Source organism: Sabethes cyaneus, chromosome 3 (genome assembly GCF_943734655.1).
Source record: "Sabethes cyaneus chromosome 3, idSabCyanKW18_F2, whole genome shotgun sequence".
NCBI classification, from domain to species: domain Eukaryota; kingdom Metazoa; phylum Arthropoda; class Insecta; order Diptera; family Culicidae; genus Sabethes; species Sabethes cyaneus.
The window spans coordinates 96,839,049-96,852,546 of record NC_071355.1 but is presented as its reverse complement, the minus strand read 5'-3'; the positions used below and the strand labels follow the sequence as shown (position 1 = coordinate 96,852,546).

Below are 13,498 nucleotides of genomic sequence, written 5' to 3'. Positions count from 1 at the left end.
GCCACTGACATTTAGCAATTTTCGACAACTGGTTGTTTTAACAAATTGAAATTATTCAGTTAGTCAATCTCAATTTCTAGCAAAATCATTTTAGTTGCTTCGTCTGACAGGAAAATCGATTGATAATAACTTTTTTTCTGAAAAACACCTTACTTTGATGAATTGTAGTTTGCGAGCTAAAACAAAATACTAGAATATGGTAATATGGCTTCCCATAAAAAAAAATGATTTTGGTGTTGAACTTTGGTATTTTTCATAATAGCAGCAAAAAACTGTTTAGTCAGGGTGTTACCGTTTTAATAGTTCTATAAAACTAACAGATTTATTGCGGTTTGACAAGTAACCGCGATAAGATTAATTTTGATTGGTGCGCCATTTTGTATTGATACGCCACACGTATGGTAGGTTTGTAAGAGGTGCAGCCAACAAGTTTTAACGTGGTAATACAAGCAACCACAATACATTTGCTTTATTAATAGTTTTATTATGGTTTTCTAGCTAGCTATAAGTGTTTTTGGACTCGTATCCTCTTGGTATTGCGCAATACCACAATAAAACCAGAGGTAATGATCAATACCGCAATAAAACCTTTATAAAATTCAAGTAAAAACCAAGTGGCTTTAGAATTGTTACTTGGGTTTGCAACTGTTTATTCTTTGACAGCCCGTTCTAGATACTCCAACAAATATTGTGAGTATCAATGTTCACGCACTTTATGTTTGCGGAGATTTTAGGGCAGCGTACGATTCAGTCGTACGGGTACTGCTACGGCAAATAATGCACGAATATGATTTTCTGGATAAACTGACGTGGCTGATTCAAGTTAATCTGGTACTAGTAATGTACTTTGTGCATATTTCGAGGACACACTGGAGTTCTTTCGAATTTCGCAAAATTTGGCGGCGGCGGCGAGGGCTGAACTGTTTTGTATGTTATTATTTTCATTGAGTGTGTGATTTTGCCGACAATTTCCAACAAGGGTCAATAAAGGCAATCAATAATTCCTAGACTTTGCAGACGATTACGATGCTATTACTAGAAGTTTTGCGACGAAGTAAGATAAAACCTGAGACTAGAAGCAGTGTTTCCACCTATTCAACTATATTTTACTATTGTAAAATATGTCGTAAAAAATATGTTGATTTTGCTTTGTGAAGACAATTCCTAGCTCCCTAACTCTTTCACATTTTTCTAGAGTTTAATTTCCTAATGTAATTAACATTTGCAGTAATTCACTCTGGAATTAATTTCTTATTTCTGAAGAGTTTCCTATCAGTGTTATGAATTACAGGGTGTTCAATAAGTTTGAGTACATTTTAATAATGTGTTTAAAAAATGAAAATACAAGATATTCTTTTCTGAGTCAATTTTTATTGAAGCAGTGTTCATTGAGAACCTTTACGACATATTTGGTGGAAGCACCCCCCTTTGTGCTTTATAATGAGCTTGAGACGTTTCTCGAAAGAACACACGCGGCACGCACCTGGTCCATGGGCATCCCTCCCAGATCTTGGAAATGAGCTTCTTAAATTGGTCCATAGTGCTCACTTTATGTTCGCTCTGCTTGGCCAGCATGTACGTCCATACATAAAAGTCCAGGGGATTAAGATGCGAGGAGCTGGGAGGCCACAAAGTTCTATCGAGAAAATCAGTCAAATTCTCCCGATACCACGCTTGGATGATATTCGCCGTGAAGGCCGGTGCGCTATCCTATTGAAACACGTAATGATCTTTTCCGTATAGGTCAAGAATTGCCGGGGCCGCAACCTTCCCCAGAATCTCGGTCACATAGTACGCGTTGATCTTCACGTTTTTCTCGATAAACACCAGTGGAAGCTTCCCACGCTTGGATACGGCCCCCCAAACCATCACCGACGCGACGCTCTGGAACCGCGGGATATTTATGTGGGACGGTGCGATCCTGACCAACGTCGGCACCCATAGCCGATCCTTTTGGACATTGTGCGGCTGTTGCAAGATGAAGCGTTTCTCGTCACAAAACACGAACTCCTGACCAGCGTACCGCGAAAGTATCAGTTTTGCTCTGTCCAGCCTCTTATTCGTTGTAGCCTCCGTTACCCCGTGAACCATGCATCTCTTGTTCGGGTCCTTCGCCATGATGGTGTGGGCAATCCCGATCGACGAACCCGCTCCCGCATCACCTTGACCTCGCCGAACGCGGCCACACGGTCCTTGGCCAAGCCCGTCTCCCGGTACCGATGGATGGTGTTATAGATGAAATTCCGCTTCGCTCAGTGGGATTCCAACCGCCGAAATATGTCGTGGGTCGCTCACCTCTCACAAACAACTTTACTACGACGTTGCGGTACTCCTTCATCGCGCGCGGTAAACAAGTAACAAATGTCATCAAATGACGCAAGGTGTCAATTGCGCGTCAGTTAGTTTACATATAAGGCTAAAGCTGACACCATTACCAATACACAGAATGCACATGATGCGCACTTACACAACGACGAAAAGTTGTATTTGAACTTATTGAACATCCTGTAGGTAATTTAGTTGTTGCTTATTATGCCTCTAGTTTTATTCCTCTTTATTAAGGGATGTCGCTGACGTACAAAATAAAAGGAAAAGATCTTCAATGAGAATTTTGAGTGACACTAAAAATTTAACGAATTGGATTCAAGTTCTTTCGATTTTACATAATAGCATTGCTATATCGATCGAATCAAATACTTCATTAAAATCCATGTTATTGAATGGAAAATTTTAGGAAACTCCTGCTATCTAGAGAGCCTTAGAGAGTCGCCATCTTAAACCGAAAATTCCAATCGAACAGAATCAGTTGTCAAAAGTAAGTCCAATCGAACAGGAGACTTGTCAAAACACCGATTAGAGAGCCTTAAAAAGAGTAACGACTAGAGAGCCTGTTAAAGGTAGAGAGACGCCATCTCAAATCAAGAACATTTTTTGAGTAGATTTTTCTAAATTTTTAGCAGCTTTTTATGAATTATCAAAGATAAAAGCTTCAGAGGAAGGTTCCTTGAGCATGTTATTATTATATGTAGCATCGAGAAACTCTAAATCTTTAATTTAAATCGCTGGTTCTCAAAAGAATTGACAATAACAGACAACAGCAGCATAACTATTTACGGTACGACCATTAACTGTGGTAAAATTATCATGAAAAGGAATTACATATCCAGATTTTATAAAAGTTATTTATTCCAAATGTCTGTTGATCACAGAATAATCTGTGCGTGTGGCAACACTGACATACGCAGCTGCATTGTTGCAAGATTATTTGTTTCAAATGGCGACTCTCTAAGGCTCTCTACTGCTATCCCATGGTATATTGAAGTCTAAATTCCATTGAATAGTACGATAGTTAGTGGTGCGAAAAAAAATCGATCGCAGCCAAAATTACTTGAATCCTTAAAGAGATTCTACATCAGGTCTGGAGCTGAAAATTCATAAGACAAACAAGGATGAATGCGCGACAGTGCATCGCATCAAACATCATCTTCAGCGACGGGTGCGATAAGAGGCTGCTTGTTCACCATCCACGGGTTAACGACGAGAATGAGAAAGCGCGTTTTGTCTCTATCTTAATCCTATCACGAATTACGCTTGGAAAACGCCGTAAATTTGTCCTTGCTCTCTGGCAGCACGTTTGCCCGGCACGCGATTAACTGCTCTATCACGTGTTCCATTTTATTTTCTACCAAACGCTATTTTTGCGGTTTAACCCTTGGTGAATGTCAGATTATCGCACGTCAGCCATGGAGAGCTGGCTGTTGGATAAAAAAAACTGCGTTTTGCTGTTGGCTGATGTCCCGACCGATGGCGGCTGGGCGATGGGGTTAAGATGAAGCAGCGTTTTGTCTTTATGACGAAATTTTAGTTACGTATCACCAATAATGAGTTCGACATATCAGGGTGGTTAGCGGTCGTAGACCGCACAATTACTGACGAACATTATTGTTGTTTATGTTCTGTTTAAAAATAATGTTTGGAATTTTTACACGCTATTATTTTTTGTCATGCTTAACTGTCCGAGGATGCAAAAGAGCAAACTGCATTTACTGTGGTTAAGTTGAAAAGTTATCCACCCTAGCATTTATTCTGTCTCGGCTGAGCCGATTTGACGATGCACATGTCACTTGATGACTGTTTATCCGGCTCCCGGGTAAGGTTGAGCAGAAGATAAACTGATACCATTTTTATGCCCACTCTTTAAGGAAAATAAAATCGACCGTAAAAATAAAACGGCAGATGAAAGAAAAACGGAAGAATATTTTCGCCTTCACTCGAATTGGAACAAAACGTACCGACCAGAAATCGTTTTCTGTTACATTCGTGAAGATGCAAAGTACAAAGATTTATCTTTGTCTTCAACAAAAGAAGGAAAATGAGTGTGTGTGTGTGCGTTTGCGTTGAGTACAAGGAAGGGAGTTAGCCGTTTTATTTTTTTTGCTGTTGGAAATGGACAACCCGAAGGAATGCGCCCCGAAGGGAATAATTTATCTGTGAAAGAATTCGTGCCATAAATCTTTCACCGTGAGCTGTTGAAACTATCGTAAGCCTCATTAAGAGTTCAATAGAAATTATTTGATGTGCTAGAAATAAATGGGTTGAACGAGCATTTCCCAGCGAATGGAACTTGTAACGTCAGGCACGTGTGCAGCTGTAACTTGAATTTAGTTTAAATGTTATCTCATCACCGCGGGTTGTTGCGTGTAGAACACCATGTATAAAAACAATTAAGAGCAAACTTGTTTTTGTGCCAAAAGCTTGTGTCAATCTCACATAGGTAGTTTTGAAATTGTTGGTACATTTGCAAATATAATAGGCAGGAGTCCTTTATAGTAGTGAATTCGATTTCTGGTTGTTGTTGTTAAATGTTAAATGTTAAAAACAATCCCGTTAATCTTTTATCCAGGAATAAATTGACAATGTTGAGAGTAAAAATCACAGTTTCATTTCACTTCAGGAAAAAATGGCTACAGTATTGAAAATGTTTGCTGCATAAAGTCAATACAAGTGCAAATTAAAATATTCAAATTATAGAGAAATCCATTACCGTCCTGGTATGTCTCTCGTGAATGTTTACAGTTTATCTTATCGATGTTTCATTATAACAATGTGCTACGCAAGCGCCTATTTTTTTCTAATGTAGAAACATCTATTTTCGATCAAAATTATGTACATTGACCCAGCCATAGGCTTTGGTCCGATATCGGATGTTAAACCTTTAGTCAGAGTCAGAGTGGCAGGAATTTGAATCGACAAAAAAAAAACACCTAGCGCCGCATATTTGTTGCTAGTTGAAAAGTGTGTGTGTTTGTGCTAGAGTATTTGTGTTGATGCGGATGTTTCCAGTTAACACATGAGTGAACTTCCGGCTGAATGGTCAAAGCTGTCCAGTGGCCGCTTATCGTCTCCGTCGGCTGCAGCCGCACTATACACCGAACAAGCACCGATCATTTCTGTTGGTGACAAAAGCAACGGCTTTGGCTTCGGAGCTTAACATCAAAGACATAGCAATACCATTTTCCATCGTAGCCTGACCGTATTTACCCGCTTCGGTGGACAGCCCGGCCCTTACACTTCTGCCGACACATTCATTTGGACCCTTGTTCCGGGTACTTGTAACTTGTGTTATCCAGTTGAATTGAGACTCAATCGGGCGGGTGGTGTCGGGCAACAACGACGGCTGCGGACGCTAGGTGCCCCATCATCGGGTAAAGTGAAAGGATGATCGCCGTACGTATGGAATTTTACGCCTGTGAAGGGTTTTTGAACTGGAAAAAGATAAAGAGATTCGGGTTGCATTAAATCTAGCACACCATTTAATACGTCTCGTTTAGATTTTATTCAAATCGGATAAGTCTCCATGAACCTGCGGCCATCGTCGCTCCGAAGCGTTAGCATCAATCAAAATCAACTTTCAAAGAGGTATTTCCACAACGGAATTTGACTTAAAATGAACCTTCGAAGGATGCAAGCTGTTGATATTCTCTTTTGAATAAACTCAACTCTTTGGCTCGTTCGAAAAATATTTCGTGAGTGTCAATGATGGGTCCATTTTATTTTGGTATTTGATGGTGTATTTGAACCGCTATTTATATATTGCTTTAATTTCTCAATGTTTCAACGCATAACGAAATAATTATAATTATCTTAATTGTATTGAAATTCCATAATTTGTTGTATGGTAGAAATAACTATCCTCGAGGTTAGATTGCTGTCTAAGCTAGTTCATCATAGAATTTTTGCTTTAGTTTTGAACATTGCTCATGTGCTATATTAACTGTACTATATTGGTTTACTAGCAAAAGACAAATCCTATAAATGCATAATAATTTCCACTCAAAGGTTGAAAACACAAAAATAAATTCATCAGCATTCAAAACAGAGTGAAACAAGCACCGGAAAGGCCATAACCATTGAGAACGTTTTCCGGCGGCTCTTATTTGATGACGAAAACAAGAAATAAAATCAATCTCGCTACGTGCTGGGTTACGATGTGACGATGTGCCATAATGGCGCTTGTCGTTAATGCATGGGTCACTGTTATTTTTGTACCTACAGTCGGCTGAAGCTAATGTCATAATAGTTTACGACCGTAAAATTAGTATTAGCACCGATCAAGTTGTACAGTGTTGTAGATGGTACGAGTTCGGAACTATTGTTACGGGAAAACAAGTCTCTATTCGTCACTAAACAGATAGTAAAGTTGGATCAACTATGGATTAGGATCTATCCTTTCCAAAAGGATAAAAATTGACGAAAAAAGGTGAGGAATACAACATTTACTTAGCAGAGGTTTCATAAAGCTCCACGACCTCTCATGGATGTTGGTGAAATTCTGGAATTATATTAATGTGTACCTAGGGACACCCACTTTTTAGAATATAAGGTAAGATCCAGAGATTTCTCATCTCAGATTAGCTGAAATTAAATTCATAACAAGTGAAACGAAAGACAGTCACGTACGTGCTCAACTCACTACAACCGAGACCGGCTTGGGAACGAACGTAAAAGTTGTCAAACCGAAATAGGTAAAATATTATGAAACAGGCTCTCTTTAGCCAAAATTATATATTAATTTCTACATAATTTGCTGTACTATTCTGTGGAAATCAATTAAATTTTCAATTTTTTGGGGTATTTTACCACCATAGTTTGTCGGTTTGTAGTGGAAGTCTAACGTTGGTGTCTATTTCCTCTACACTAAAAGTACAGTGCATACAACATAACATAAGCCAAATTATGACAAATTTATATCTCATTAGATGAATGGCAAAGGATTGGACACTGGTTACTCCGATGCCCACTATATCTGAGTATTTCTCGTTGAAATGGGGCCACTACTGTCACGAGGTCTTCAAATATTGGAACTTTTGCACTTGATCCATGGTTGAAAATGGGTCAAAATCTGAGGGGTTGTGCACAAAACACGACCGCATAGGTGACGTAGGACTACGTAAGTCTCTTTGTAGCGATAACAGGATGTATCCATGTATGTAATAATACAATTCTTCATGTATACTGAAGTATTTAACAAAGTAGTAACATTGTATACGTTCAATCCTCAACCGATTTTGGAGATATATTCATGAATTGATTGAATCTATTTTATTAAAACGAATCGAAGTAACACTAAACCAAACAGTAAATATATTTTCATGATCTGTTTCTACATTGAATAGTGTTTTTCCTCTGGTAATCGGAAGACTGTACGCGCGAGTTTTCAAAAAGCTGAAAAAATTGTGCAAAACTTTTCTGCAGTTTACAAAAGAAGAACACTGATAATAAAGCATTTACAAGTTGCAGACGTTTTAGAAGTGGCAGAAAATGTCGTCCGTGACCAGTACACTTATTCCCGCCATTTGTTGGTCGTCTGCAACGACGAAAAGTTCAACTTTTCCCTCGTTACCTGTGTTATTATGGTATTAACTGGGCAAGAAAATATAATAAACTCTTCAATTGTTGTGTAATCCTTAAAAAGACCGATTGTTTGATTATCATTACTCTAGATTGCAATAAATTTGCTCTAACGCACCTAACGTAATTCTCTTTTCGGTAAATTGAAGTACCGATAACCGTTAACCAGGCACGGTTTGTTGCAACGGACCAGCCAGAAAGCCTCAGCAGCTATGCGATCGACGAAGCCGTTCGTGTATGGTCATAAGTCACAATGAAATAGCAGTCCTGGCCAGGTGGCCAACTGCAAGTGATATGGCATAATTCTGGTCGTTTTGTTGTCGCGCATATTTCTTGCCAATTCCAGAACTTCAGCAGCCAGATATTCCATCACGGCAGCGATACGAGTGCTCCAGCTCCAACACGCTCAGCATACTTTCCTTTCCTCAGCAGCCGATGAACACGACCACGATCACGACGTGCACTGTAAGGCAAACAATGTTTCAAATACAACCTTTAAAATTATGCCACGGATGTGACTCGAAAGCTGCCTGCCCGATGTGTCGCAAGCTAGCTACTTGCCGATATGTCGCCTACGAAAGCCGCTGACCGACTGACGATGCACAGTAAAAGGCATACCAGCCAAAACCATATCGTTCACTGGCAGATGAGTCGATGGATTCTTCGGTTTGTTGGCATTTCGCTTGGTGAATTTGGATGTCTTCGTTGCCTCATCCGGGGAAGCAGCAACAGCTGAAGCTCAACAATTTTTGATCGGATTCTACAGAGCGTAAATTAATTAGAATCATAATGAAGCTTAGCCCATAGCTCATATCATATATATTTCTGTCATCCGTGCTAGGGAAGCACTGACGAGGGAAGGCAAAAATATGAAAATAATTCAATTTTTCAATGACGCGCATTGAAAATCAATAGTTTTCTTTATTTTCCATTATTTTCCAAATCGATTTTCCGATCAATTGGTTTAAATATCTTGGAAACCTATTGAAAATTGACTGAATTATAAGCTGAAGTGTGAAAACGCATTTCCACTTTGATGACGTCATTTCCAACAACCAATCACGAAGCGAGAATTCTGGTAAAACATAGGTTCATTATTTTCAATTTTTTAATAGTTCAATATCAAGAATCCATACTTTTCTGCATTTGGGCTAATTCTTAGAAGATTTTCCAATCGATTGGTGGAAGAATATTGAAAATCGATCGGGTAACCGCTAAGCTATTAGCGTTCAAAACCTGACCAATTTTCGAGAAAGATTTTTCGGAATTGCCCCCTTTACCAGCTACCTTCCTGAAAGACGTAGTCCTACGTCAAAAATGACAATCACATGTTTAGTCATCTTGAAACAGTGGACCCTTCGCTCAGCTGTCCAATGGTTAGCTTCGACTTAAACTCGAGTGGTGCGTTCATGGCAGAAAGGCGAATTTTCTGATGAAATCTAATATGGCTGCCAAATCTAAGATGACCGTCAATTTTTTGACGTAACGTCTTTGTTTACTATACTGGGACTGGGTAGCATTTCTAAGAGGGGTAGCTCTCATAAAAATGAAATACAAATTTCCTCATAAATCAAGAACTAATCAAGCAAATGGAACCAAATTTGGCATGTGGGGTTTTTTGGAGGTATGCATTTATTTTATGATGGTTTGAGACTCTTCACTCCTGTAGTAGGAGGATAAGGACACTCATACAAATAAAACAGAAATTATTGCGGATGTGTCATTTTTTCTGCTATGTAACAAGCGGTAAGCTGTGAAAGTAAACTAGTAAAACCTTCTCGGAGCAAGAGACAGTGAGCCGACGCCGCTAACTTACGTGCCTGTTGCCATTCGTGACAGAAGAGAAGGACATTCGCCTGGCACATCATATTTGCGATGAACGTGCTTTGGCTTTATTGTTATTTGTAATGAATGACCCTTTTAATGGTCACAAGCGAGTTAAAGTCAAGCTACGCATAATCATATTTAATACAATAATCTGTGGGTTGGTCATTCATTACTATTTCAACCTTAATGATGCACATAAGTGATTTTTACAAGTAATCTCCATGTCTCAATGGTTGTAGGCGTTGTATTTATGAACCCCCGTCCATGTATTTTCAAAGCCACCATTGTATTCAATGAAGAATTGAATCTGAATATTTCGTTCTTCTCTTTTAAACATTCACTTAAACAATGGCACTCACAGATTGTTATAAACACACAAATGCTAGAAATGCAATTAACATTAGTCTTTGCTTCAATGATCTGATAGAGTCCTACGCCATCCTTTCGTACAACCCATAGGGCTGTATACCTTGTAGTTTTTCACTTCAGGGCGTAGGGCTTTCAACTTGTCCTTCCTCTTTATAAAACCATATCGATTGTTGTTCGTTTTATAGCAAATTTTGCAAATCCATAATCCAGGGAGGACGAGGAATGTGAGTATGAATATATGTTACACCATGACTCCGGAACATCCGGACGGCTCGTCATCAACCCTCATTTGTCAAATACATATTTTTTGACATAAAAGAATCAATATACCTAGGACTAACGGTTTTAGCGTAATTACTTTTGTCCACCTAGATTTGGGTTTCATCCCACGGTGCGGCAGTTGTCTGGAACCATATCAATGGCCTGGCAAAGAGTGAACATGTCCATTCCATAACCTCTGTCCATTAATTCCTATCCCTACATCCACGTGGTGCCGGCTGACATACGCAACCTCGGTTGTCGTACGCTAACAGGAAAGGGCGTACATTGGCTCCCGCCCACCTTAAGATGGCAGCCCCGTCAGTGAGATAACGACCTTAGGTTAGCAACCTACTGTACACGAAAACAAAAAAGTTAATGAAAATAAAAAAAGAAATCAATCTGGATTGTTAGCAATGACCCATAGCATGAAAATACGGACACGAATCGAGACATGGAATATACTGACCCTTGCCTAGCACTTACCCGGGGTAAGTTGGCTCAACTTGTAAGGAAAGTTGGCCGCCTGAAATTTAGAATCCTGAGGCTGAGCGAGGTCCGCTGGCCGGGTACTGGCGAACCCAAGGCATCATCCGGGCAAGTCTTGCTCTACTCTCACATACGAGGTATCTCGAGTAGCAGAAAGGGTCGTTGGATTCCTACTGAGCCCAGGGGAACATGAGGCCCTGATGAAGTGGGAACCGATAAGTATTCTTTCATTTCCATCGTTGCCAGATTCAGAACACGGGTTACAAACCTTACAGCTTTTCAGTGCTATGTGGCAATAGATGCTGCCGACCAGCAGAAGAAAGAGAGCTTTTACAGCCAGCTGAACAGCGTGGTTGAGAAAATCCCGAAAGGGGACTTCCAAATCCTCTTGAGCGACTTTAACGCGAAAATTGCCGCAACCAACGCGGACCTTGAACGTGTCATGGGACGCCTTGGGCTAGGAGAAATGAGCAAAAACGAGGAGCTGTTTACAGAATTCTCTGGTAATAACAACATTGGTGGATCGCTCTTTCTCCATAGACCAACACATATAGTTACGTGGGTTTTCCGCGATGGCCGAACAGAAATCCAAATCGACCACATCTGCATCAGCCGAAAATGGCGAAGGAGACTTCTTGATGTACGTAACATACGCGGCGCTAATACTGAATCCGAGCATCATCTTGTTATCGCTGAAATACGTTTGCGCGTCGCACGTGTCCAACGATGGGAGGAGAAAGTTGAGTGCCGTTAAATTGGAAAATCCTGAGGAAAAAAGGGTCTTTTCCGAACAACTTGAATCCCGAGCCTCGAAGTTGCCACGTGGTGGAACCGTCGAAGAGCAATGAACCAGTATTAAGAACGCCTTCATCGCGACCAGTGACGAAACTCTCGGCAGAGCGTGCAGCGGGCAGAGGGAGTGGTTTTCGGATAAAACTTGGAGGAAGATCGACGAGCGGAGAATGGCGAAAGCCGGCGTTGAGCTAGCGCGTACCAGATCGGTTAAGGTTCCCCGTCAACAATACCCCGAACTAGAGAGAGCTGTTGAACGAGCTTGCAGGGGGGACAAGAGAGCCTGGACTAACTCCCTAACCGAACAAGGGGAAATTGCCGCCGCCAATGGTGATATCCGTTCGTTGTACGATATTTCTCGCCGCCTTAGCGGTGCCAGGATGAATACAAAAATGCCGCTAAAGGACAGAGCTGGTCAGCTACTGACTGACCGTACAGAACATCTTAAACGATGGACTGAACATTTTGAACAACTCTTACGAGTTTAAAATGTGAGAGACCAACAAAACCAGTGGCATCGGAGGCACCATCGCTGGATGAGATTGAAGCAGACATCAAGAGTAAGAAATCCAATAGAGTTGACTAATCTATACTCTGTTACCTTAATACACCGAAGAAAATAACTGTTCGTAATTCAGAGTTGAATTAATACACAATACTTCGATTATTCAGCAATTAGCAATTAAACAATTCATTTTGATCGACATTTCGTATGACTGATTTTCAAAGCCCCCGTGGTTAAACAGTACCTACACAGCAAGTTTTCAAAGTAGCGTAGCTCCTAAGTGTTCACTTCTGAAAATATTGTTCAACCGGAAGACCTAAATAAGCGCAATCCATTTCGTTCAGGAGCTATAATTCCACTGAGAAGCGGTACAAAGTATCCAAATCTAAAACCATTCCCATCATAATCATGATCGTCATCAGCACTGTCAGGTCTTTTGGCGTTGATTTGCGTTGTACTCAGCGTTGCCAAAAAGGAGCAACACGGTCGCATTCGATTTGACACTCATCGATAATTGCACGCGATGGCTAATCTCGCTTTGCACCGTTCGGTTCCCGGTTGCCAAAGCCGAAAGACAAATGGTGCAAAACGTTGACAGAAGTATACTACGAAAATAGAACGACGGCGGTCGCATATTTTTGCCAGGCCGCTCGACGGCCCAGCTGGTGTCTCGCTCGGTTTCGAGTATGCTTGTGCTCGCCTAATTTTCATGCTGCATCTCTCGATCGTGCACGGATTTGTTTATGCTGTTTCATCCCACAGATACCGAGCGGTGTCGCATAGGCATACATGTTTCGAGTGTACGGTATGCGATGATTCTCGAGCAGGTTTTACTGTACGATGACTAATCGCTTGGGAGTGTACATTATGGTACGGTTTCAATTCGGTAAAATGGTTCTGATAGGGTGGTTGTAAAATGTGATTTATATTATTGCAGCAAACTTTGGATGACTACTGAATCATACGATAAGTATCTGCGGTTTTTATGGTTAATTCAGTTTTACAATTAAAAACAGATATCAATATCGAATTGAGTTACGTAAATGCTAAAGATTTGATGCAAGCTCATTCCTCGAATTTTTATAGAAACGAATAACAAAAGCAAGGGAATTTATGTTTGGCGCATTCCATCGTATGCCAACACCTACCACTATCGTGGCAAACTTTAGCGTTAATTTTTATTTTTATTTTGAGATTACGTGAGCGCACAATCATTTGCGAAATGGTGAGCATTCTAGGTTCTATCAGGTAGATATAACACATGAGTTATCTCAATTCGTGGCGTATAATTCCATAGACATTTTAGTTTGGCGACCTTCCAAGCGAAATTTAATACGCGAGCTGCTA

General features: G+C 40.4%; 1 protein-coding gene across 1 annotated transcript in view; it reads right to left on the bottom strand.

The window, feature by feature from the left end:
* Positions 1–11,536, bottom strand: part of LOC128739903 (protein eva-1 homolog C) — a 200,749-nt gene extending 189,213 nt beyond the window's left edge. The window contains exon 1 of the mRNA XM_053835405.1: positions 11,413–11,536. Coding sequence (XP_053691380.1) covers positions 11,413–11,536 — 124 coding nt within the window. The remainder of the gene's footprint in view (positions 1–11,412) is intronic.
* Positions 11,537–13,498: the final 1,962 nt, after the last annotated feature.